Raw genomic sequence first — 27,500 nt, forward strand, 5'->3', positions numbered from 1 at the left:
GTGTGTGTGTGTGTGTGTGTGTGTGTGTGCGTGCGCGTGCGCGTGCGTGTGTGTGTGCTCTTTCATAGATTCACCGGAGAATGAAGCAATGACTCCTTCCAGTCTTAAAGCAGGAGATTGTGTAGAGGAGACCAGAGCCACAGAGGTATTCTTGATTACACACACACAGACACACACACTTACATGCAGATGATAAGTGTGTGTGAGCATTGTGTGTTTAAGTGTGTATGTTTAAGTGTATTGCAGTGTGTGTGTGTCCTTCTCACTGATACCATAGTGTGTGTCCTGTGCCCGTCAGGTCCTGGGGGTTGGGTCTTCCCTGAAGGTTACCATCCAGCAGACCAGTGAGAGTCGAGCATTTAGCACAGGCCTGGGGGAACCAGACAATCACAGCCAGGGCAGCGATCAACACTCCACCCCCAGTGGCTTCATCTGCTACATATGTGACTCAACATGCTCCAGCCAGCAGGTAAGGTCTGTGTCTGTGTCTGTGTCTGTGTCGGTGTGGGACTGTGGGTGGGTGTGTGTGTGTGTCTGGGTGTCTGGGTGTCTGGGTGTCTGTGTGTCTGGGTGTCTGGGTGTCTGTTTGTGTGAGTGTCTGTGTGTGGGTGGGTTTGTCGGTGTGTCTGTGAGTGTAAGTGTGTGTGTGTGTGTGTGTGTTTGTTTGTGTGTGTGTGTGTGTGTGTGTGGGTTTGTCTGTGTGTCTGTGAGTGTAAGTGTGTGTTTGGTGTGTGTGTGTGTGTGTGTGTGTGTCTGTGTGTGTGTCTGTGTCTGTGTCTGTGTCTGTGTCTGTGTCTGTGAGTGTAAGTGTGAGTGTGAGTGAGAGTGTGTTTGAGAGAGGGACCTGGCTCCACAGAGGGGAAAGATAGCCTGGTCCTCTAAATCCAAAATGTAGTCTTCTCAAAAGCTGGTAAGATGCAAATCATTTGCAGATTTTTCAGTCTGATGTGACTGAAACCCTCCAATAATGTTCAACCCCAAATCAGAAAAAGTTGGGACGGTATGAAAATGCAAACAGTATTTCATTGCAGACAGTATGAAACCAAGATATTTCATGTTTTGTCTGGTCAACTTCATTTGATTTGTAAATATACATCCATTCCTGCCATTCAGGCCTGCAACACATTCCAAAAAAAGTTTAGACTGGGGCAATTTAGGGATAGTAATCAGGAAGTATAATTAAATAACAATGTGTTTTGAAACAAGGTCATTGTAATCATGATTTGGTACAAAAGCAGCATCCAAGAAAGGATAAGTCCTTTAGGAGCAAAGATGGGCCGAGGATCGCCAATTTGCCAACAAATGTGTTAGCAAATAATTGAAATGTTTAAAAACAATGTTTCTCAAAGAAAAATAGGAAGGGATTTGGATACTTTACCCTCCGCAGCGCATAACATAATTAAAAGATTTGAGGAATCTGGAGGAATTTTAGTGCGTAAAGGGCAAGGCTAAGCTGAAAAACCGTGATCTTCGATTCCCCAGACGGCACTGCATCAAGAACGGTCATTCGTCTAGAAGCGATATAACCAGATGGGCTCAGGATTACTTTGTCAAGCACTACAATACGTAGTTACATTCACAAATTCCGAAAAAACCATTAATGCCGAAAAGTACATAGAGAGCAACATATGCTGCCTTCAAGACGACATCCTTTCCAGGGAACCCATGCATATTTCAACAAGAAAATGCAAAACCGCATTCTGCACACATTTCAAAGGCATGGCTGAGTAAGAAGGGTGTGCGGGTGCTGGACTGGCCTGCCTGCAGTCCTGACTTGTCCCCAATAGAGAATGTATGGCGCATTTTGATGGCAACATGCGAAAAACGAAGACCCTGTAACGTTGCACACCTTAAGACTTGTTTGCAGAAAGACAAAGTTACATCTGAAATGTTCCTCACTTGGTGTGATCAGTCCCTAAACGTCTTTTAAATGTTGTGAAAAGGAATTGCAACATTACTAATAAACACTGCCAACTTTTTTGTAAATATGTTGCAAGAATCAAAGTGTAGTGTTTGTTTTGAAAAAAAAACAATAAAAATCATCAGGTTTAACATCAAATAATGTGCTGTGGTATTGTTAACATGTAATACAGGTCAAAGAGAATTTACAAATCACTGTTTTCTGTTTTAATTTTAATTTAACATACCGTCCCAACTTTTTCTGATTTCGGGTTGTATCTCTGAATTGTGTAATTTCATCAAAGACGATAATTTACTATAACAACTAAATTGGCTATCAGCTTTGTTTTTTTTACCTTTACGTGTGTGTGTGTGTGCGTGTGCGTGTGCGTGTGCGTGTGCGTGTGCGTGTGCGTGTGCGTGTGCGTGTGGGTGTCTCAGGACTTTCAGAGCCACATGAACAGTCTACAGCACCAGCGGCGTCTGATGGAGATTCAGCACATGAGCAGTGCCTGCCTGGCCAAACTATTGCCCAGCCTCACAGACCACAGGTGTGTGTGTGTGTGCGCGCGTGTGTGAGTGTGTGTGTCTGTGTTTGTGTGTGTCTGTGTTTGTGTGTGTGTGTGTTTGTGTGTGTGTGTGTGTGTGTGTGTGTGTGTGTGTGTGTGTGTGTGTGTGTGTGTGTGTGTGTGTGTGTGTGTGTGTGTGTGTGTGTGTGTGAGTGTGTGCATACAAGCACATGAGCACTGCCTGCCTGGCCCAATTACTCTCCAGCCTCAACAATCACAGGTGTGTGTGTGTATGTGTGTGCTTTTGTGTATGTGTGTGCACATTAACAGCTCCCTACCTAGGCTCTCAGCAGGTGTGTGTGTGTGTGTGTGTGTGTGTGCATGGGTACCTGTTTGGCTATGTTTGTGTGTCTTTGTGTTTGCATTGTTTCTGCATACACATGAACAGCACCTGCTACCCAGGGTCCAACACAGCCTGACCAGTAGCTGCTGTGATTGTTTGTGTGTGTGTGTGTGTTTATGTGGACATACATAGAAATGACTACCACTTTTATTACAGCTACTGCCTGCTTCACTAGTCATACGTATTTATTTATTTATTAATGTTTGTGCGTGTGTGTGTGTGTGTGTGTGTGTGTGTGTGTGTGTGTGTGTGTGTGTGTGTGTGTGTGTGTGTGTGTGTGTGTGTGTGTGTGTGTGCCTCAGAGAGAAGATGCCTCCTCTACAACGCTGGTGTGCCACCTGCCAGAGCCACTTCTCTGGTGACCTGATTGAACACCGCCGGACGAAAGAACACAAGGTAGGCAAGAGACATGCCAGCCTGCCAACTAAACCAGATATATGCCAACCTAGATGCCAGCCTGCCAGCCTGTCAGATAAACAAAGGCAAAGGTAAACCTGCCAGCCGAGTGAGAGATATGCCAACCTGGCAACATCACAAGAATAAGACAGGCTGGCTACCCAGGGAGAGACCTGTACATTTGCCAACAGAAGACCTTAAAATCTGCCCACTAAATGAGATATCTGTAAATGTGCCAACTTAAATCGTGATTCAAGAGACTACCAACTAAACAAGCTTGCATTTATGTTTGCGAAAAGAGAACAGGAATTGTTAACACCACATATGTTATGAGACAGCTCAGATTATGTTACCAGTGTCACATTGATTCTCATATGATGTAAAGGTTCTAGCCTCTTCTGTGTCATCAATTTAATTTCCTGTAATTATATTTTCTGAATGTTTTAGTGATGGAAGTGTATTATATTATAGGAGTCAGGATTGTTTATCTGTTTATCAGGGCCATATCCTTACCAGGTATCTGATGTGTGAAATGTGTGCAATGTCTCCCCCTACTGGTGACAGCTGTCCAAACACTCCTCGCAGCCTTTCTGCACCATGTGCAAGAGGCACTTCAGGACGCCGCGCAAGTTTGTGGAGCACATGAAGTCCCGCGAGCACAAGCAGAGAGTAGAGGAGGTACTGGGGCTGCTGCACGCTCTCACCTTCACTTCTTCAAGCCAAGCTAGCAGAGATTACAGTCTTGCTTTGAGAAACATTTTATCATCGTATTTTATCATCGTATACTTAATTCCATTAGTAATTTATATTATTAGTATACATACCCGACTTCTGTCATGTACTCACACACACACACACCTTCCTCCTTATTTTTGCTTAATTTATTTATTTATTTTTTAATATTTATTTACTTTTTTCTTTTTTCACCTGGGTACTCTCATGGTAAGAGCTTATAATGCTGGTATGGCATTAAATCATAACCATCTTCCTACCTGATTCCTGTGGTGAGTTAACTTGACCTTTCACCTTTGTCCAAGCTGAGGGAGGAGGGGGAGCCAGAGCTGTTGGATGAGCTGATCACGGTGGACGCAGTCGGCTGCTTCAAAGGAGAGGATGACTATGAGGAAGAGTCCAGCGAGGAAGAGGAGGATTGGGTGGCTGCTGGGCAGGTCAGTCGTCCTTCAGGGAGATGAGAGGTGCTCTGATGAATCTCCATACAAGGAAAAAGCCATATAAAGTGCAAAAACATGGAAACACTCTCTTACTATTCTCCAAGTCTAGATTCATGCTAAGGAAATCAAAACAAACAAACAAAAAAAAACATTTAACCTTTAAACTGCATGACTGCGTGGACGCCCTACGATTTCAACTGGCAGCTTGATGATGTGCCTTTTAGGCATTATTTGTCAGTCTAGGGTGTCTATTTTGCCTATGTGTCATGTGGTTGTGACACACTGTTGTGTCTGCTTTCTCAGTCTGCTCACAGATCTGTGGCGCTGGAGGACATGCGAAACGATGAGGAGTACGACCCAGACACTCAGTACGGTGAGACATTTAGGATAGTGAGACACTCAGGACGGTGAGACATTTAGGATAGTGAGACACTCACGACGGTGAGACATTTAGGATAGTGAGACACTCAGGACGGTGAGACATTTAGGATAGTGAGACACTCACGACGGTGAGACATTTAGGATAGTGAGACACTCAGGACGGTGTGACATTTAGGATAGTGAGACACTCAGGACAGTGAGACATTTAGGATAGTGAGACACTCAGGACGGTGAGACATTTAGGATAGTGAGACACTCAGGACAGTGAGAAATGTAGGATAGTGAGACACTCAGGACGGTTAGACATTTAGGATAGCGAGACACTCAGGACAGTGAGACATTTAGGATAGTAAGACACTTAGGACGGTGAGACACTCAGAAGGCGAGACATTCAGAACTGTGAGACAGTCAGGACAGTGAAACACTCAGGACGGTAAGACATTTAGGATAGCGAGACACTCACGATGGTGAGACATTTAGGATAGTGAGACACTCAGGACGGTGAGACATTTAGGACAGTGAGACACTCACGACGGTGAGACATTTAGGATAGCGAGACACTCACGACGGTGAGACATTTAGGATAGTGAGACACTCAGGACGGTGAGACACTCAGGACGGTGACACACTCAGGGCCTGATTTACTAACAGGATTGCGCCCATTTCAGGCGTAAAATAGTGGGTGTAAACATAAAACGGTATTTACAAAGGAGGCGCATTTGAGTAGAGGCGCAGATTAACGCTTATGGGAGGATATAAGGAAAATGGGTGTGTGCCGCTAATATATGTGAGGAGAGAAGTTAAGTGCGCCTAATGATGTATTGCGTGGTATTTACTAAAACTGCCTGGCGAGAGTGCGTCTCTAATTTGCGGGATAATTCTCCGCCTCATAAAAGCACGTCTTAACCAGGAAGCGCTATTTTGATTGAGTCTGAATACTTCGATATGGCAGCAGTTATTAGAACAAGGCGAAGCCACAGACAAAGACAACACGCAAAAAGATTTTTTTTCAACACGAAGAACACTTTTCCAGTTAAGCGAACCAGAAATCATTATATAGTATATCATAGCCTTCACTCAGACAAATATTCACCCGGGTACTCGACGCATTGCTACGGCGCACTGGTCAATATACATTTCCCCACTACGATAGCTGAAATTAGAGACATCAAACAGGACTTTTTTCAAATTGCAAACTTTCCGAACGTAATTGGAGCCATTGATTGCACCCACATCCAAACAGTCCCAACTTCAATCCACGAACACATTTACCAAAACAGAAAGCACACATATTCAATGAATGTCCAGGTCATATGTGATGCCAACATGACCATTACTAACGTGGTAGCCAAATACCCTGAAGCTCTCCATGACAGTTTTATCTTCCGGAATAGTGCCATCTAACCAAGATTGAGCAACGGGGATTTTGGAGAGGCCTGGCTACTTGGTTAATGTATTTGTTTCAGTGGGGATATATTGTAGTGAACCCATGTCCCTTGTAGAAATTATTAATCTCGCCATGTACACATCTATATTGTTATATAAGACAGTTTATGTATTAATGCCACCCAATAGCATATTCTTTATAATCGTGTATAATCTTTTAAACATCTCGCTGTAGGTGATGGCGGGTATCCCCAAAAGCCATGGATAATGACACCTACACCCAACCCAGCATCGGTAGCAGAACAACAATATAACCGCGCGCACATTTAATCAAGGGCAGTGATTGAGTGAACGTTTGGTGTCCAGAAAAGCCGGATGCGGCAGTGTATTCCTTCCTTGTAAAAGGTTATTGTTCACTGTTACTTCGCGAAATATCCTCTTTGCTGAACCTTCGTTTTCTCTTCCTCGAATCTCCATGGTGGCAGTAACATGCAGGCGATTTCTCCCGTCTTTTAACGGTGCCCTAAAAAAACACTAAAGGGCGGAGTAAGGCGCTGATTGCCCAGCGCGGATCTGGTTTGAAAAATACTACGAAAAATGCGGAAAAACACTGTGCGGTAAATTGCGCTTTGGCAAAGGCGCAGATTAAGCTGCGGTGGCAATGTTAGTAAATCAGGCCCTCAGAAGGCGAGACATTCAGAACTGTGAGACAGTCAGGACAGTGAAACACTCAGGACGGTGAGACACTCCAATCTCAAGTCAGTGGACTCCAATCCAGCTTCATTATTAGAGTACACTGTTATATAGTGCTGTATGTTGAGGGTATCACACAGATTCAGGCTCAGAGTGTCACTACGCTACCAGAATGTGAAAGGAACAAGGCTGGTCATACATGAGACATGGGTTTGGAGTCGTAGAGGAGTGGGGAGTCAAACAGACTATAACTCAAGCAGCTTATAACCGAAGCAGTGTGGCTTATAACAGAAGGATTAAAGGTTGTGACACAATCCGTGTAGTTTATAACAGAAGCAGTGTGGTTTATAACAGAAGCAGTGTGGATTATAACAGAAGCAGTGTAGGTAATAACAGAGGGATTAAAGGTTATAACTCAAGCAGTGCAGTGTGGTTTATAACGGAAGCTTTGAGGCTTATAACAGAAGGGTTGTGTCTTATAACAGAAGGATTAACGGTTATAACTCAAGCAGTGTAGCTTATAACAGAAGCATTGTGGCTTATAAAAGGAACAATTTGGCATAGGACCGATACAGTGAGGTTCATGACAGTAGTGTTGTGAGAAGCAACAAAGCCAAGTTGCTTACCCGAGAATTAAAGGAGGTCATTTTAATGGCTGCTCCTCTCTCCTCTCTTCTTTCAGGTTCCAGCTTTGTGGTTCCTGTTGCAGGGTTCCTTTGCCGGATTTGCCACAAGTTCTACCACTTTGAGTCCACAGCACTGCAGTCACACTGCCGCTCTCTCACACACTTTCAGAACCTGCAGGTTAGTCCATCTGCTGCTCACACACACACACACACACACGTAAACACACACTACACAAACACACTACACACACATACTACAACCTACAGATGTATTCATCAGCTTTGTATTTGTAGGTGATGGCTTTTTTTCCCCAAACTGTTCTATTAAACAAATTTCAAATGTCTACTATATTTTATAACAAAGGAACTATACGTTTGAACAATATGCACACAAAGTAGTATTTAAAAGAGACTTTAATTTGGGTTTACATGTAATGATAGTGATTTGTGGCCTGAGGTAATGATATAGTCTGAGTAATGTAGATTGTCTTTGGTTTATCTCCCATTATCAGAAGTACAGAAGGAAGAGACTCTCCGAGCCTACCCAGAAGGATCCACAGAAGGGGAGCAGAGGCTCGGGCCTCCCCCCTGACAACCCCAGTGAACAGGAGGACCCTGTGGAGGAGGCTGAGCAGGAGGGGGCCCCCCTAACCGAGGCGGTGGAGAACACTGGCGGGCCTGTCTTTGACTCCAGCAGTGCTTCCCTGGCATCTCAACGCACACACACTCAGAAATCCACTCCGGCGACGACCCCCAGGAGCAAAGCATCTCAAAGCAGAGACACAGCAAAGCCAACGCGGCCAGAACCAGGTCCAGGACCCAGACAGACCCAGTCCAGCCATGGCAGCGACTCGGTTCGGGTTACCGGAGCAAAGCGAAGCTTTTCGGTGTTGCTTGGTAAGAACCTGTCACAGGACAGCGGCCCACAGGACTCGGAGAGGGGCAACCGCGTGGTGGGCAACGGAGTCGGGGGTCGTGGGGCACACTCAGGGACAGGACCTGGATCCTGTGACATGGAGGAGACTGAGGGCAGACCAGCGGAGACGAACCTCCAGCATCCTGAACAGGACCAGCGCCAGCCAAACTCCATCAGAAGCCAGAGACACTCAGCAACCAGGAGGACATCCACAAGGACCAGTAAGAGACTGTGAGGCTGGTGTTGGGAACACATGGGCTCATGCTTTCTATGGTAGCACGATCGTCTCCCATGGGCTCATGCTTTCTATGGTAGCATGTACGCCTCCCATGCCCGAGGTTGGGAGATGGAGTTTGGCTCAGGGCCATGCTGTCACATTGGGCCAGGTGGGGGTGGGATGCTGGGTTTTTTCTAAGGGCGAAGACCTCAAACAGCTCTGAAACGAGGAGAAATTATAATATACGTTTTGTTTAATGTATTTCATTTCAATTCAATTCAATTTTATTTATATAGCGTCATAACAATATGATTGTCTCAAGGCACTTTACAGAGTCCAGAGCCTGGATTTGGCTAGAGTGTGTTTTTATGCTATACAAACACACACACACACACGCACACAGGAAGTTCTCTTGTCCTGTAGACTAGCTGAAGAGTACACGGTCTGATGAAGAGATTGGGTGTAGGTCAGGTGAGATCTCTTCCGTAAAATGTTAATCTGGAATGGCACCTCCTTCATCACCATGGCAACCCCCTGACATTAGATCAGCGTCTCGTGGCAAGGTAGAGTGAGAGTGTGGTTACCCAGCCAGAGACTGGACACAGATTACTTAAGGTCTGACCTCTTTTAACCTCAGGACAGGAACAACATCAATGAGGAAACCTGGCATCACCTGCAGTTGCCCCCATGTGTGTGTGTGTGTGTGTGTGTGTGTGTGTGTGTGTGATATGTGTGTGACTTTTATTATGACGTGCTGAAGTGACATCTGGCCCAGTGAGACTAAATCTCTGTCTCAAACCGCGCACTTGTGCACTTCGAACACTGACTTTCAGTGCTTAGGGCGTTCACACCGACAGAACCAGCAGAATTAAGGGCACTGAAAGGACCCGGGTGGCGCACTGTAAACGGAAAAAAATGCAGTGTTAAACGATGGACACTACTCCCCCTAAACGGGCTACGTAGCGGAAGAGGAGGAGCCCTTCGGCAGCTTTTCAGTTGGGAAAGTTGGCTGACTGACGCCTGGCAAATCACTTCAACCATTATTGCTGGTTACAATAACTGTTATCTGATAGTACAATGTCTATTTCTCTGTAAGTTTTGAAAATCTAAGCGAGAAAACGCCAAAAGATGTGCATTAACATACAAAACACGGCCGTCAGCCTCACACATTTGCATCCCTCGGTATTCCATTTGAGACAACACTAATCGGCAACAGAACGCACTACAGATGTAAGTGCACTGAATTGCAGTGTACTTCGTAAAGTGCGCAGTTTGAGACAGAGCTTAAGTGTGCTGTGCTGCGTCTCTTGGTCAGTAAGTGTTGAGATGTGAGGTTGCAAAACTGGAATCTACAAACAATACATGTAGCTTAAAAAACTAAAAGCAATGTTTTTAACCGCACAAATCAGTAAAAACACTACAGAAGATAATAGGAGGTTAATTTAGCTTTTTATTGATGGGAAGTCAAAGTAAGACCTGGTCTATTTGCCTGTGGTCAGTGCTGGTTGTGGATATTTGATATATGACCTAGATCTGATGTGGGTGTTTGCCAGAACTGTGCCATATCTGTTCCAGACACAGCAGCCCCCTGACGGGAAAGAGATTGTGTTCCATAGCCCACTGGGAGTGCCCATTACACACACACACACACACACACACACACACACACACACACACACGCACAAAAGGGTTTTTCTCTTAGATTTTGGGAGATTGCATCATGTGATTTAAAATGTTATCCTCAACAGGATTGTTGCTATGTATATAACTTATTTTGGTTGGTGAGTTGTGAATTGGTTTAATATCAAATATATTGATACCTTGTTTGTGTGTCACTTAATCTCAATCTTTGAGGTAAAAGGCTCTGCCCCAGTTAGTGTGTGGTGAGTGGTACACGTGGCATGCTATGACATTAGTTGCGCCTAGGGGGAGACATTCCTCTTAGCGCTGGGCATTGTGGGGCGGAGGTGTTTTTTTCCGCTGCATGCCGAGGAAGAGGAGTTTAGTGTGGCACTGGCAACCGGAGCTTTTCAGGTTAGCGTTACAGAACTCTTCGGACACCTGCAACTGAGCACACACGTAAGGCACACCTGTATTAGCGGGAGGACCCGGGATTGCGGTTCATGACATGGCACACAATGGTCTGATGAGCACCGCGGAGGACGTGGCGGACCAGGTAAGAAAACTGCCTTGCAGGGCCGGAGGGAAACGGCGGGGTTGGATTGATGATCCAGCTGAATGACGAAACTCCAAGAAGTGCCTCTGAATTATAGGGACAGTGGTGACAGCTGTGCTCTTGCAGACAGCTGTTTGGGGTCTGGTTTGTATTGGTAAATAGTGGAATAAAGTGGTCATACTGTTAGGTAGTTAATTTTAATATTAGCTTGCTAGCCAGCTTTAGTAGCTGAACAACGTGAAATAAATCACAATGGATAAACAACGTGCTTTATTAATTAATCTTTTCTAATGTCTTATTTCGAGTATGATTCGGTGATGTTCTGGCTGTCCATCTTAATGAACTAGCCGTTAAACTTAGCTTTCTAAGGTGATCATACCCATGTAGTCAAATAGCTAGCTAGAAAATTGAACTTCCTTTCCGTCTAGCCAGAGGTTTGAGCTTGCAGCTGACACTAATTACCTGACAGTGGTTAATGCTCTATCGATCGTATCGTTTTTAACTCAAGTCAAAAGCTAGATATCAGACCGCCCTATTTAGGGAACTGTAGCTACCATTGGCGTTAACACTGCATCATAATGTTAGTTATCCCGGAGTGGCAGATGTGTCACTAGTTCACTGGATGATGTGGTTGATGTGTGTAGCTTTGGCTTCGTACTTTGCCCTTTTCTCATCAGATTTCTAACACAAGACAATTATCTCCAATCCTCAACAAGCGAAACAGCCCGCCGCAGGCGTAGCCGCTGGGTGTGTGTTTTGAGCGTGTGTCCAAAGTGTTCTCGAATACCCCCATGTCTCATTCATGCGTATGCTTTGTACTTGTTGACTGGTGATTGGCTACCTGAGCCTCTCAGTGCTGATGTGGATTGTAGAAAAAAGGGCGTGTCGTTTAGCCAGTTTGACGTAGACACGACGTGTTGACGTCACCAGGACAAATCGTGAATTAAAATGTAAAGATTAGAAGGCCAGCTGTGATTTACGCAGTAGGTCTCCACTCTTATTTCCTGAGAATATCGGCCTGAGCAGATCAGTTCTGTTTGTTTTAATATAATCCCCCAGGGTTCACCAAATAGCAAGAAACTGTTTATTATAGACCAAGATATGTGTGTGTACCCACTGAGCAAAAAACGAATTTATTTAAGTAGCTTTTATTTAATGGAATTCATACAACTTTTACTGTCTGTCTAATGTTGAATACAGTCCAAGTCATCCACTGGCCTGGATTGATAGTATAAGCACCTGTCTCAAGATCACTGCAGGCCTCAAGGAAAGCATCCCCTATCATTTTAAACTTCAGCATTAGGTCCCGTCACCATCATAGGTGTTAATAACAGTATATTTTGCAGCAGGCAAGAAAGAGCTTAGTCGTGCGTGTGTGTGTGTGTGTGTGTGTGTGTGTGTGTGTGTGTGTGTGTGTGTGTGTGTGTGTGTGTGTGTGTGTGTGTGTGTGAGTGTTTGCTAAACGGGAGGAGGAGGTAAATGTGTGTGGCGTCCATCTGTGCATGACCCATTAAAGCTGGGAGGTGGTTTAGAATCAGCTGTTGCCTAGTTACTCTGATGGAGGTCATGAATCAGCTATGAGAAGAGATCTAGTGAAAGGATTCTTCATAGCCTGTGCCACGGGGATTCTGTCTGGATCTGGTCTGGATTGCCTTTATTGGCCATAAATATCCTAAATGATGACACTGCCATAATCCCCCTAAGCAGCAAGCAGCAAGATTCAGCAAGCCGTTTTGTAAACTAAGCAGGTCTTTGATCTGAAGCAGCTCCTCTCCACTCCTCGTCTTTTTTATTAGAACGGCAGATACCGAAGGAGGATGAAATCAGATAATTAATTGGCAGTTTAATTACCCATTCTGTGTTCTTTTGTACTATGGGTACGTTACTTACAGTGTAGAGAGGTGGGGCTGGGGGTGAGGGGGGGGGGGGGGGGTGCTCCTCTGTCAGCCCAGGCCTGATCACTTAAGGATATGAACACAGCATATCACTCTCATCAATCAGAGGCAGAGTGTCAGTCGCATATCACTTCCATCAAACTGTCAGAGTGTCAGTCGCATATCACTCCCATCAATCACTCCCATCACTCGTCAGTCGCTCTTGGTTGTTCAGGAGTCTGTGTGAAGACTTAATCCACATGTGAATAAAGTTTTATGCAAATTCTTGGTTGAGTTGGATAGAGTATGAATTTACTGTGTGTTGTAAAGACCTAGCGGAGTGAAGGATTAGCTGAAGCTTAAGCCTGGTCAGAGTTGGCTCTTGGCCTGTAGTACAGTTGTTATTGGATAATTCCATGCCATGAGCTTCTAATGCTGGTTCAAACTGGGTGGGGTTGGTCTAATAGTCTGTGTGTGTGTGTACGTGTGTGTGTGTGTCTTAGTCTTAGTCCCAGTCTGAATTAAGTCTATGTGGGTCTCAGTGAGTACAATATAATATTTAGTGAATTCTAACCAGATCCTCAATTAAGTCTGTGTGCAAAAGTCTGTGAATGTCTAAAACTGAGGTATGTGTAAACTCTCGGAGGACTGTGTGTAAACTGTGTGAAGACTGTGTGTGAGGTTTGTGTCAGGACTGTGTGAAATCTGTGTTGAGTAAATCTGAGTGAGGCATGCACGTGATGAAGTGGTACCTGTCGCATGTTGCACAGTGCCTCCTCCTCGTGTCTCGAGGACAGTAGTCTGTGTACAGTCTGTGTAAGCTATAAGGACTATCTGAGGTCTGTGTAAAATTGAGTGAGTAATTGTGTGTGTGTGCGTGTGTGTGTGTGTGTGTGTGTGTGTGTGCTTAGTTTCTGCGCACGACGAAGCAGTATCTGCCGCATGTGGCGCGCCTGTGTCTCATCAGCACGTTCCTGGAGGACGGCATCCGCATGTGGCTGCAGTGGCGGGAGCAAAAGGACTACATTGAGGGCACCTGGGGCTGCGGATTCTTCCTCGCCTCCATCTTCGTCATCCTCAACCTGGTGGGCCAACTGGGTAAGCCTGAGCCACAATGGCACATCTGGGGGGAGAGCGTGTGTGTGTGTGTGTGTGTGTGTGTGTGTGTGTGTGTGTGTGTGTGTGTGTGTGTGTGTGTGTGTGTGTGTGTGTGTGTGTGTGTGTGTGTGTGTGTGTCTTACTGGTCCGAATATGTATTTAAATGGAAGACCTGTAGAGAAAATTGGTCTGAACATGATTAGGAACAATTGACCAAAATGATGACCAGAGCACTAATTTGAATTCTATTCAATTCTAATGCTAGTAGAGTTGTCATCATAAATTCTTGTTTCCATGTTACACTTCTTTTGTTAAGTTGAGGGAAGGTTCTAGAAGGAAGGCTTGTTCCACCACCGGAAGCCTTTACAGTGTTACGACCCGGCTTGTGAGCTGCAACATAAATTGGAGACAGGCCACAGAGTTCTACAAAAATAGCCTTTATTTCTATAACACACAAACACAGAGTAAAATAGTATGTGCCAAGCACCAAAACCCAATAGTGTGCACACCAGCATCAAAAGCATGGTGTGAATGCAAGGCCTCCTTCTGAGGGCAAACCACATGTCTGTGGACAATCAGGCTAATTATGCCCATTCACCACCTAAAAGCTATTGCACTGCCACTGCAAAGCCAGTAGGGGTGTAGAGGGGCGTAACAACAGGTTATCCCCCAGATCTCAGGCCCTGCCTGGCAGTCTTAAAGCATGCTAGACAAAGACAGGGGCGGAGATCCCATTTCATTGCAGGGGGGGACAATACATGGGAACATTTCAGAGAGTAATTCCGGGGGGGGGGGGGGGGGGGACATGAAAAAAATTGTTGTCACGAGAGCTAGCATAACTTAGCTGCTAAATACCGAATTCTCTAATAACAGTGACAAACAGAAATTCAACGTCAGTTTTAAATTCTCTAAACGGCAATACATGTCCTAACACACAACATCTACTCACAGACAAATAATGTTGAAAGTTCAAACGCATATCAAGGCTCTTCAAGGAGGAATTCAGCTGCATGCAAATTAACGTCTTCTCTAGTGCCCTGCGCAGCCGTGTGGAGTCCATGAGCCGTCCATCTATCTATAAATCCAGGAATCTCTGTGTGTCTGTCAGTCAGTCTGTCTAGGGCGTATCTCCCTGACGGTAGTTACGTTAGTTATGAGATTTCACATGTAGCTTACGCATGTCATGAACCTGTGCATCCTTGATTTTGAAGATTTTTGAATTCATAGTTCGCGAGATATTTGTATTTTACCGTTTCCCGTAGGCACTAATGGGTTATCGTTTCCCGTAGCACCGAAATGACGTCACAAATTACGTCACAAACAATATTAGCGGTATTAAAACTATCCTGCCTTCACTCAAAGTTCAGAATAGCGTTGGATACGATAAGGAGGTCCGCATTCAAATTCTTCTTGGTGAACAGATACAGACTTTTGCTCAGGTAATCTTAAGACAGTGATTGATTTTATCTATTCGTTTATATAAGCTTCTTTATATTAAGTTTCAAAGTAATGTCTAGAGTTGTACAGTCATCTAACAGACAGGGAATAGTAATCCACGCGTAATCCAAACGCAAACGATAAAATAGAAATATCTCGCTAACTATGAATTCAGAGAGAGAGTTGTATAGAGTAAAATTCATGCGTTTTGCATATGCCATGAATAAGTGCTGTAATCACAGTTACATTTCAACCATGCTTATGAAATGAGTTTGCCAAGTTGTAAGTCAAATAAGTGCAGAAATGTACTGTAAAAATACGCTATACTAATAAACAATATGGATATTTTGATAAGCCCTGGAGGCTTTCAGATTGTCCATTGCTTTCCGTCTGTTGCTATGGAGTCCATGAAATACGCGCAAATCTCGCTGTAAGTTATGTTGGGCCCACGTCGTCATGTTATCCTCCCAGTCCTGCACTGAATTCGGGTGGGGGATAGTAACGCCATCTCCAGGCAGAGTATTTAAACTGTGTTCCCATTGTAAGGACATAATTAGATTACGATCTGTCTGAGAGTGGGCTGTCAAAGCTAGCATCATCGAAGTCACACAGTACAGTACAGTACATAGATTCAATAAAATTAACCTACATTTGAGTCCAACTGCATGTCCATTTATGGTCTCTGTATACCTTTGAATCACACACATAATGTCAACTATATTTGTATTTCGGACCGTGTGTAAAAGCATTTCTTTGTGGATATGAGACGTGGATCATACATACAGTACAGTACACACATTCATTAAAATGAACCTACATTTGAGTCCAACTGCATGACCATTCTTAACTTACCCTTACAATAAAGAAGTGATCCTATTTCAACCATAACTTCATTTAAAATTATTCCGTTCTTTATGACATTTAGTTTATAGTTTAGACAGCAACTTTGACATCTATATTCAACTGCATCCATACATAATCTCAAACTTTATTTGTTGGTGTATCTCCAAAAAGGCTATACAACATTAAAACATTTCTCAATGAAAAGGAAACATGCATCACAATAATACTTCAGTGTAACCTGTACCTATGTGGAGTGCAAATATGTCTTGCTATTACACTACCTAACAGCTACACCGACGTCTGCTAACACTACAGAATGCATAATTCCTACGGGCACTGCACTAGTTGAGTTAAAACTAATAAAATCAGGTCAAGTTCCTGTGATAATCTCCAAGAAGTCCATTGATATGAAACGTGGTGGTCCAACCAATATAAATTATATAGCACTTGTTGTCTCACAACATCTCACTTATAGCCTCCTACCTTGATCTAATTATTTTTATTCAGACTTTACATAACTTTCATGACCAAAAATAGTAATTGGCCAGCGATTTAATTCGTTTTTTTGTTCATAAATTAATGTAGGATGGTCGGAGCAAAGCCTCATGGGAAATGCCTTTATCCAAGGAAAGTAGGGAAATGACTGACCGGCTGTCAGAAAGAGAGAGAGCAGGTGAGAGAGAGCAGGTGAAGCAGACCTGATGGAAACAATGAATGTAGACATATTCTCATATTTATTATTGTTTTATTTGTTTGAATCCTAAGACTGTAGAATCAATAGCACACTCGGTTAAGCGTTGGTTACCACGCCAGCGACCTGGGTTCGCATTCCAACTGCGGTGACCTGACTAAAGTTTTTTTTTTTTTCAATTTTGTTGGGGGGGGGGGGGGGGGGGGGGGGGACAACGTTATGCGAGGGGTGGACGTGTCCCCCCCGGGATCTCCGCCCCTGGACAAAGACCAGGTCCAAATGGCCTCTTTCTGGATATCCGCTTAATCAGGTTTCTGAAGGCTAACTAACCCACCTTGGGAACAAGGCTGTCCTCTGTGAAGGCTACGCTCACTTAGAATTTCTTTCTGGAAGAATCTGATTGAATTTGCCTGCAGCAGAGTTGACACTGACCTGCTTAAAGCTTTTCCATTGGCCATGACCCTAGACACAGACTCTGCCCTTGAGTAACAGTCTGCAGTGCTATGGCTTTCATAGTCATCCTCCAAAGTGTGTGCGTGTGTGTGTGTTTGTCTGTGTGTGTGTGTGTGTGTGTGTGTGTCCATGGTAGTGGCTCCGTGTGTGTGTCTGTTTTTGATTTATCTAAGAATGTTTTTTTCTGTGTGTGTGTGTCACAGGTGGCTGTGTTCTGATCCTTAGCAGAAATTTTGTGGAGTATGCCTGTTTCGGCTTATTCGGCATTATCGGCCTTCAGGTGAGACACACTTTGAAAGGCCTGAGCTCTTCCTTTGTAAAGTGTGTGGTTAATGCAGACAAAAGCGTAAGAATGGCTCCATTGTTAAAAGTTCTCCTCACTTTGATGTTTCAGACGATTGCCTACAGCATACTGTGGGACCCAAAGTTCCTTATGAGGTGAGTGATCTCTGGAAGTGTGTGTGTGTGTGTGTGTGTGTGTGTGTGTGTGTGTGTGTGTGTGGGGGCGTGTGTGGGTGTGTGTGTGTGTGTGTGTGTGTGTGTGTGTGTGTGTTAAATGGAGACATGATGAGTGTGGTAAACCATAGCTAGGTTCTTAAAAGAGCTTTGAACCCTGCTGTAGATGTAGTCTCTGTGTAAATGTTTGTGTGTGTGTTTGTCACTAATCAGTTCTCTGAATCCTCAAATGTTTGACTGTAATACGTCTCTGATTCAGAAGTGTTTGCATCTCCTCCTCCAGACATGAAAGCCCTGATACTGTGCTGAGGACACATGCTTTATTAAAGTGTGCGCTCTTATACTGTATCTTGATTATATCTTATGTGCTGCCTTGTGCATGTCTGTGCCTGTGCGTGTGTGTGTGTGTGCGCGTGCGGTGTGTGTGTGTGTGTGTGTGTGTGTGTGTGTGTAGGAACTTGGCTCTGGGTGGCGGCCTGTTGCTTCTCCTGGCGGAGTGTCGTGTGGAAGGGCGCACTGTGTTTGCTGGCGTGCCCAGTGTCAGAGAGAGCTCCCCTAAGCAGTACATGCAGCTGGGAGGCAGGGTGCTGCTGGTGCTAATGTTCATGACCCTACTGCACTTCGACGCCAACATCTTCTCTGTGAGTCTCACACACACACACATCAGGAGCATTAAAACAACCTCTCTCCACACACACGCACACACACACACACACACACACACACACACACACACACACACACACACACACACACACACACACACACACACACACACACACACACACAAACACCAGGAGCATTTAAGCCACCTCTCTCCGCACACATGCACACGCACACACATGCGCACACATGCACACACCAGAAGCATATAAGCTATCTCTACACACACACACACACATTCTCACTTAAGCAGTAAATGCAGCTAGGGGGCTAAAAAACTTCAGCACACCTCTCACACACACACACACGCACACACACACACACACCAGGAGCATTTAAGCCACCTCTCTCCACACACACACACACGCACACACACACACACACACACACACACACGCACACACATGCGCACACATGCACACACCAGAAGCATATAAACTATCTCATTCTCACTTAAGCAGTAAATGCAGCTAGGGGGCTAAAAAACTTCAGCACACCTCTTACACACACACACACACTCTCTCACTCACTCACCCTTCCTTATTTCCTTCCTTCCATCCAAACTTAAGCAGCTAATTAATAATTGTTGCATCTCCAGGTGTCCTCCTGACACAGACACAGACACAGACACAGACACAGACACAGACACAGACACAGACACAGACACAGACACAGACACAGACACAGACACAGACACAGACACAGACACAGACACAGACACAGACGGCCTGTTTAGGGCCGTAAGTTAGACCCTGCTTTCTACTATAGCACTCTGAGATTCATATGAATGTAGAGTGCGTTATAAATTAAATTGCTTAATTAATTAATTGTATTTATTCAGTACTTTAGTAGAGTTTGAGTCACAGTGCTTTTTTTGCAATTAAAGTTTTTATTGATGTACTGTATAGTGTACAAAAAAAGGAAGGTCAGAATACAAAATAACATATTAGTTGAGTGTTCCTGGTCAAAAGAAACAATATAAAGAAAAAATTAAAACTACGAAGGTATAAAAGTACAAATCATAAAATAAAATAATAACAAAATAGATTGGAACATGTGATGCTGTTTCACTCATCAAAGCTTTCCAATTGTTAAATGTTGGTATTGTGATTGCTTTCCAATACCTCAATATAATTCACGCAGCTGAGGCTATCCCAACCATCAAAACTGAATGAGCACTTTTTGTCAGTTGTGGAATTTCTGTTTTATCACCCAAAAAGCATAAACGTGGGGATAATGGCAAATATAGTCCTACCCATACCTAGGTATTCAAATATACTATGTCAAAATGGGTTGACCATAGAACATTCCTATATGAGATACAGTGCTCATAGTAAATGATGTTCAGTTCTAGAAATATATAGAATTTAAATGTAACAAACATATTTATCTTCTGTGTGTGTGTGTGTGTGTGTGTGTGTTCAGATTCTGCAGAACCTGGTGGGCACAGCCCTGATAGTGCTGGTGGCCATCGGCTTCAAGACCAAGCTGGCAGCTCTGACGCTCGTCATCTGGCTGGTCATCGTCAACGTGTCCTTCAATGCCTTCTGGAACATTCCGTCCCACAAACCCATGCACGACTTCCTGAAGTACGACTTCTTCCAGACCACCTCTGTGATTGGTGGACTGCTGCTGGTCGTGGCCCGCGGGCCCGGGGGCGTGTCCATGGACGAGAAGAAGAAGGAGTGGTGAGGAAGAGACAACGCCAGGTCGCAGTGACAACAGACCCCTCCTCCAGGGTCGCTCTGACTACAGACACCAGGACAACGCCCCCCACAGCACCCTGGGACCCATCCCCATCCCTCTGGCAACCATCCCCCCCCCCCCCCCCCCCCCCCCCGCCTCTGCCTGACCACCACTCTCCCCTCCAATTAGATTTATCTATTTATTTACTCATACCTACGAGCATTACAGGATTAAAGATCTTAGCCATGTGTCTCTCCAGGTCACTTTGTATAGCCCTTTTCTGTTTAAGGCGACTATGATGCATGTGTTAAATCATTCCTTGGTCACCTCTGAGCTTATCTCCAGTGTTAATGGCTATAACGCACGTGTTGAATCATTCCTTGGTCACCTCTGAGTTTATCTCCAGTTTTAGTGCTATAACGCCCATGTTGAGTGATTCCTTGGTCACCTCTGAGCTTATCTCCAGTGTTAATGGCTGTAACGCACGTGTTGAGACATTCCTTGGTCAGCTCTAAGCTTATCTCCAGTGTACATGACCAAAGACAAACACACCAGCCCAGTGCACACCTGTGCTTCACATTTCCGCAGCACTCAGATGGCAGCCTGCACCTCAGTCAGGACAAGGGACTGGCAAAGGACCCCCACACTGGACCTGTGTATCTCTTCTTTTTATATGGACTCTTCACACTCATGGTTTCCCTATGAAGGGACACGCTGCTCAAGCACTGACAGACCTGATACACACACACACACACACTCACACAGACAGTCTTGATATACAGATGCACACACACACACACACACACTCATGATCCATCCACGGGCGAGGGATCTGTTGATAATGGGGGCGTGAGTAAAAACGTAAAGTAAATTCCATTCATTGCCTTAAGAAGCTTTTTGACATTTGTATTTTAGGATAAATGAATTGATCTGTGTCTATAAGTGAGATTTACCTGTTGCTGAGTGCTGTCTGTCGTCAGGTCACTAAGAGTTTACAGTAGGTAAAAGTGTAGTATTTTTAACAAGCAAAGCAGTTTTTTCTCCCTTTTTTTTCTTATTATTTGTTTTTTTTCCTATTTGGATGAAAGAAAAACTAAAGACTGTTGTGTTTTCTATATGTTTAAAATATGTTGTGAAATCATAAAGGGAAATTATGAAAAAGCTGTTGGTGTGTCTTGGTTGTTCTTGCAGTTGCCATTGAAGTTAAGATGGCGTTTTCACTGTGTGTCTTAAATTATACTGTGTTTATCAAGGATATGGTGAGGTACACAGTATTATCCAAAGGGTTTTAGCTGTAAAGCAGTAATAGATTTCCCAACTGAGAGCATTTATGGATTTAGCTGACACATATCCATTTGTTTCTACAGAAACACATAAAGGTATACTTGATTCCTGGTCACTTTCTGTGTAGTCTATTTGTTAGGAAAGATTGGATTCACATTGCAGTTGAAAACAAAATGCTGCCATCTACTGGAAGTTAATGAAAAGGGCTTGGTCAGATCAGTAGCTTTATTTATTTATATGGTGCCTTCGTCTGGTTAGTCAGCCTACTGTAGTGTGTGTGTGTGAGAGGCCTGGCCAAACGGCGCTCCCTTGTGCAGGCCAACAGAGGCACGGTTTAGCTTCTGTGTGACTGCTCTGAGCGCGTGTGTCTTTGCGTGTGTGACAGCCCCGAGCCGGTAGGCATCCAGACCCTGCTGGATCAGCCCTGCTTTCCATCCGAACGTGGAGGACCGCGCCTCCTCTCTATCTGCTCTGTTGGGCTCGTGTGGAGCGAGGCGAGAGAGTGCCGCCCTGGTGGTGGGCAGTCGCTGCAGCCGCACGCGCAGTCTCTGCAGCTCCTGCTGGGCCAGCTCCGCCCAGCCCGCGTGCTCCAGCGCCCAGAACAGGTTGAGAGGCGCGGCCGAGCGCAGCAGAGCCGGCCCCAGCTCTCCCAGAGCGGGGTTCCCCACCCAGAAGCTCGGCAGCGTCCTCTCGCTCACGCCCTTCTCCAGGAGCAGCAGCAGCTCATCCAGCCGCTCCATCAGGCACGGGCCGTCCCAGAGGTGAGGGTGTGTGTGCGTGTGCGTGTGTGTGTGCGTGTGTGCGTGCAGCAGGTGCAGCAGGGCCGTCTTCAGGTGGTAGGAGCTGAGAAAGGAGGCCACGCGGCGGGAGAGGGGGAGGGAGGGCCGGTTCAGGTAGGCCAGGATCTCCAGACACACTGTGTGGCAGCTGGCCGACGGGAGGGAGCGGGCCACGCGCCGCAGGTAGAACTCCTCGTCGCTGCAGAACCACGTCTCCCAGCGGCCGCACCCGGACGGGTCCGCCGTCCCGGCGCCCCACCCGGTCCGCGCCACCACGCACAGGTCCGAATCCGGCAGACGCACGGCCGGAACCACGCTGATGTAAAGAACCCGTCCGGCGGCGCTCTGCAGTCGCATCAAGCACGGGTTCTCCTGTCCCCAGAAGCTGAGTTTGGCCCCCCCGCGACACCTCCAGGCCTTGCGCAGAGCCCCTCCCAGCCAGGCCAGGACGCGCTGTGGCTCCATCTGCTGGCCGATCATGAAACACTCCTCCAGCAGGTAGTCCAGCCCCTCCTTGATGCGCTCCGACTGCACGCGGATCACAAAGTCCTCCAGACGCGAACGTGACGAGAACAAGCGTGCACTAGCCCTCTCCGGGTCAGCCCTCACGTGCACGCTCGCCGTGCCCTGCAGCTCGGCCGGGGGGGCTGGAGGCGACGGGTCATCTGGCGTCTCGTCTGTCGAGTCCTTCTGCCCAAATTGCAATTCTACCTCCAGCCTGAGGCCGGCGGGGGCGCTGAAGATCACAAGTAGGTCGTAGACGGGGATCTGCTGGCCGCGGTTGGTGCCCCAGCCCTCGAACATGCTGCCCACGCCCCGGCAGCGCTGGTTCAGCACGGCCTGGCAGCAGGGCCCGAAGGCCTGGATACGGTGCAGCAGTGACTCCAGCAGCCCGTGCACCAGATCACACAGCTCCCGCGGCGCCTCCGCACCCTCACGGCACAGCTGCGACCCGTAGAAGTCCCTCAGAGCCAGTAACGACAGTCCCTCATCATCGTCATCATCGTTATCACCACCATCATCATCATCCTCACCCTCAGCCGCTCCCTCCCTCTCAGCCTCCTCAGCTTCCAGGATCCTCGTAGAGCAGCTGGGTCCGGGCACAGCGCCACCCTTGCTGTCTGGCATCGCCCGTCTGAGCTCCTCTGTGCTGCTGGACAGACCTGAGGGCCTCCCGGGGGTGCAGATATAGGGCAGCAGGAAGAGCTGGGCCCCCAGCAGCACCAAACAGCCCCAGTTCAGCCCGTTGGCCAGCGCCGTTATCCAGCAACCTGCCACCAGCAAACGGCCCAGAAGCAGCCACATTATCTGAGACAAGACAAGGCATGTGTGTGAGTGTCGTGCGTGCGTGTGTGTGTGTGTGTGTGTGCGTGTGCGTGTGCGTGTGCGTGTGCGTGTGCGTGTGCGTGTGCGTGTGCGTGTGCGTGTGTGTGTGTTTAAGTAAGTGAATAAGTATTCTGTAGGAGGAAAAGTATAGGAATTCATACATAGGCCTACAGTCATAGGCAGAATAGCCTAACTTGGATGTTCACATGCATCTCAACAGGATTTGACAACAACACAAATACATTTACCTGTATCAACACAGAATTGACAGTGCAGGTAGAGTGAATTAAAGGCAAAAGCACAAAGGCCTAACAATAAATAAATTCACCTGTTAACAACAGGATTTACAGCGCAGGTCACTCAATCAAAGCCAACAGCACAACACAGGATTTACAGTGCAGGGATACTCAATTCCATCCAATAGCACATTAAAAAAGTTCACCACACTCATCCAGCAAATAATAGTTTGAACCACCTCTAATACAAAGTCTAAAAAACGATTGACAGCAGGGGGAGTGTCAAAAGGGGTCCCCTGAGCTCTTGGAAAAGGGTGCAGTAGGCGGTAATACATCCCTGCCTACAGTAAATTAAAAGATCAATGAGTGATATTCACACTACAGCCATAAGTAATTGATTTCTCCCCTACCACAATCATCGAACCAACCTACCCATATATACACATATGATTTTCACAGAAAAGACGTTGCCATAGATGGGGACCCACCTATCTCATAGAGTCCCTCTATCTCTACGCAAACGTCCAGCATCTTCAGTCCGAGCGCATTCGATCTCAAAGCGTCACAATCAAAAAGAGATCATGTCCCTGCCATGTTTCGAAACTCCAGAATTGACTGGTTACGTCGCGAAAAAACGAAATGGAATTCAATTCGACAGAATGCAGCTGGCTTGGACCCAATGTCATGTTCAGCTCTAGAAAGCAACTCAGTTCTGTCATCGGTGAATGACAGGACCATGGCTTTCCAGATAAAGAGAAATAAAGATGTTTCCCCGACAGGCAAATAGCCAGGGATGACTGCCTTTCTCTCTTTGAGGGGCTGTTATTAACCGTACCTGTCTGTCAGTAATCTTCATCTTTTCATCATTGCCACTAGGATTTGTCAGAAGGACCAAAAATCAATAGCGATGCGCCGAGGAATCGTTGACCTCGGAAAAAAAGTGCAATATCATAGAATTCGCACAATGGCGCAAAACAGGAGTGAAGCCTATCCATTAAAAGAGCAAAGAAGACTCTGGTTCAGACATGGTGTGCGATTAACAGGCTGTTGTGTCTGAAACCCTTGACAGCCAGCTGTGATTTTGATTGCACAACCTTCATAGCGAGTCAGAAACCGATCATGCTGACGAATTTGTATTGAGGAATTTGAGGGGGGGAAATATGCTCCATCATCCTAAATCAGTATTGAAAATGAATCCGTCAACTGGTCGCAGCCTAATCATTCATTTATGAATGGGAATGGACAATTTTGGTTGGCTCATTCGAATCACTTGAATTTTGAATTGCATATGCAACTATGTCTATCATTCTCACTGGCAGAACAAATTGACAGTTATCTTCAGGCACCCAAAGTGGATACAGTGACGCTGGATCTTGGGGTGTAACAGCAGTCTTTTGCCACTAGATGGCGCTCATGCCGTTTCAAAAACGGTTGAGCGGCCTAGAGTAGCGGCTAACTCGGTTTAATGAGCGCACTGAGCAAATCTTTACATTGTCTGTACACTCGTGCTTTCAAATAAGAGATTTACACGTTAAACGGCAATATATTTAAGAATGGTCACAGAAATAAGTAGGCAAGGCCTACATGCAAGGTAATCATAAAACAATGGTACACTGTTGGTAATTCAGAAATTGTTTTAAACTATTAGTATTATTTAGTTTTTTGTTCCCCTATATGTTCTCAGACTACTGCGCAAAAAAAAGCATTTTTTTCTCAACGCAGTTATTCTCATTATATTTTGTGTTAGTGTGCTAATTGGAAATATCATATTTCGATTTTCAAATATTATTTTTGAAAATAGTTAAATCAGTTGGGTGGATTTGGTTTTGCTGCTGTGTGTTGTTAATAAATAAAATAACATATATTCATGTCAATTTTCAAGCAGCATGACTTCAAAAGTGTGCAGAGGTACTGTTTCCATGCCTCACAGAAAACGTCCTTTAAATTAAAACAAATACAATAACAAATACTAGCTGTTTTTTTCTTGAGGTTGGCTATTATTAAGTTAAGGAAGTTCTGTGATTGTAAGTAAGCTCTGTACCAACTGGATCATTCAGAGCCAGACCTATACCCAAATGTGATCCATGCTTCTCCCTGAATCCGTTTTAATGAACCAGAGTACAGTGGTGTTATCATTCTGATGCAAATGGTGGCCTTGGATGTCAGTTCAGAGTCCTCTGCTGAAGGAAAGCCCTTTGTCACCGTGGGCAACACTGCTGCTGGTTGCTGCCATGGTTGAGCTGAGTGATTGACAGCTACCCCAGCTGACCAGCCTTAATGGAAGTAATTGTGTGTGTGTGTGTGTGTGTGTGTGTGTGTGTGTGTGTGTGTGTGTGTGTGTGTGTGTGTGTGTGTGTGTGTGTGTGTGTGTGTGCTGGAGGCCAGGGTGTTTTCTACCTCTCCTCCTCCTTTGGTCTTCCTGTGGTGTTGTGTGGTGTTGTGTTGTGTTGTGTTTAGGAGCCCGCGTCACTTCCTCCTGACCCGCTGAAGCAGAGTCTGCTCCTCAAAAGAGACATTATTTGTAAACAAATGCTGCCCCTTGACTGAACTCAAGAATGCTCCCACAAACACAAACAAATATGCATCTCACACCCAGATATTCACACACACACACACACACACACACACACAGCCATAGACACAGACACACACACACAGACACACACAGACACACACAGACACACATACACACACACACACACACACACACACACACACACACACACACACACACACACACACACACACACACTCACACACACACACACACACACACTCACACACACACACACACGTACACATCTACACGTACACACACATACAGATCACAGTTCATATGCCTCCTTGGGCTTACAGGTTTTGCAGCTTCACCGTGCATAAGCTATTGCCAACTTGGATGGAAATGCGATCAATGTAGGTATTACCGATAAAGACAATAATGAGTTTCTCAGATCTTTATTGGTTTAATTAAAGGATATAACGACACATTCAATTGGTGACAATTCTGATAAAAAACCTCCCCAAAGATTTTGTGTTTGAAAGGATGATTTGACATCAGTGTAGGAGCTATTTGGGTGTGCTGTTTGTCCCTTTAGACTATCTGTAGAGCTCTGGTATCAAAGCAATGTTGAAGCTGTTTGGGTGTGCTGTTTGTCCCTTTAGACTCTCTGTAGAGAACTGGTATAAAAGCAATGTTGAAGCTGTTTGGGTGTGCTGTTTGTCCCTTTAACTCTCTGTAGCGCGCTGGTATAAAAGCAATGTTGAAGCTGTTTGGGTGTGTTGTTTGTCCCTTTAACTCTCTGTAGCGCGCTGGTATAAAAGCAGTGTAGAAGCTGTTTGGGTGTGCTGTCTGTCCCTTTAGACTCTCTGTAGCGCTCTTGTGTAAAACACAACTGTGTGACAGGAGGATCTGTATGAGAGTGTGCTGGTTCTCCAAACGTGACGTGATGTGATGTGACCTTCAGGCACACTCTCGCTAACATGCAGTAAAGACATATGGAGAGGGGGGGGGCACAGGGGTCACGGGGTCAAGGGTCAGGCTGCTTCAGAGAAAGCTCTTCACTCATCCCTGTCCTTCAGCTTGCTGGTGTTCTGCCCTCCCTCCTTCCCCTCTCTCACTCTTTCATTCTCTTTATCTCTGTGTTTATCGCCTTCCTGTCCTTTTCCTTCGCCCCGTTGTCCTCTCTTTCTCCCCTCTTTCTCTTTCTCCCTCTCTATCTCTATGTCTCTCTTTCTTTCGCTCTACCTCTTTCTCCCTCTCTCTCTCATTCTGGATATGCTTCTATCTACTGCATCTGTCTCTCTTTCCTTCCCTCTCGCTCTCCCTCTCTCCCTCCCTCTCTCTCTCTCTCTCTCTCTCTCTCTCTCTCTCTCTCTCTCTCTCTCTCTCTCCCTCTCTGC

General features: G+C 45.6%; 2 protein-coding genes across 3 annotated transcripts in view; both read left to right on the forward strand.

The window, feature by feature from the left end:
- The window catches only part of ciz1b (cdkn1a interacting zinc finger protein 1b), an 18,004-nt gene extending 7,742 nt beyond the window's left edge, over positions 1–10,262 (forward strand). For both annotated transcript variants that reach the window (XM_080853141.1, XM_080853142.1), the window contains exons 9-17: positions 69–145; positions 299–469; positions 2,341–2,450; positions 3,114–3,207; positions 3,772–3,885; positions 4,245–4,376; positions 4,683–4,752; positions 7,522–7,643; positions 7,978–10,262. In XM_080853141.1, coding sequence (XP_080709267.1) covers positions 69–145; positions 299–469; positions 2,341–2,450; positions 3,114–3,207; positions 3,772–3,885; positions 4,245–4,376; positions 4,683–4,752; positions 7,522–7,643; positions 7,978–8,616 — 1,529 coding nt within the window. In that variant the 3' untranslated portion in view covers positions 8,617–10,262. The remainder of the gene's footprint in view (positions 1–68; positions 146–298; positions 470–2,340; positions 2,451–3,113; positions 3,208–3,771; positions 3,886–4,244; positions 4,377–4,682; positions 4,753–7,521; positions 7,644–7,977) is intronic.
- Positions 10,263–10,641: 379 nt separating this feature from the next.
- surf4l (surfeit 4, like) lies at positions 10,642–20,062 on the forward strand. Its single transcript, XM_080852364.1, has 6 exons — positions 10,642–10,774; positions 13,560–13,746; positions 17,374–17,450; positions 17,565–17,608; positions 18,081–18,267; positions 19,715–20,062. Exons 1-6 carry the CDS (start codon positions 10,727–10,729, stop codon positions 19,979–19,981), a joined length of 810 nt encoding a protein of 269 aa, XP_080708490.1. The 5' UTR covers positions 10,642–10,726; the 3' UTR covers positions 19,982–20,062.
- Positions 20,063–27,500: the final 7,438 nt, after the last annotated feature.

The sequence above is a fragment of the Sprattus sprattus genome (genome assembly GCF_963457725.1).
Source record: "Sprattus sprattus genome assembly, chromosome: 15".
NCBI classification, from domain to species: Eukaryota; Metazoa; Chordata; class Actinopteri; order Clupeiformes; family Clupeidae; genus Sprattus; species Sprattus sprattus.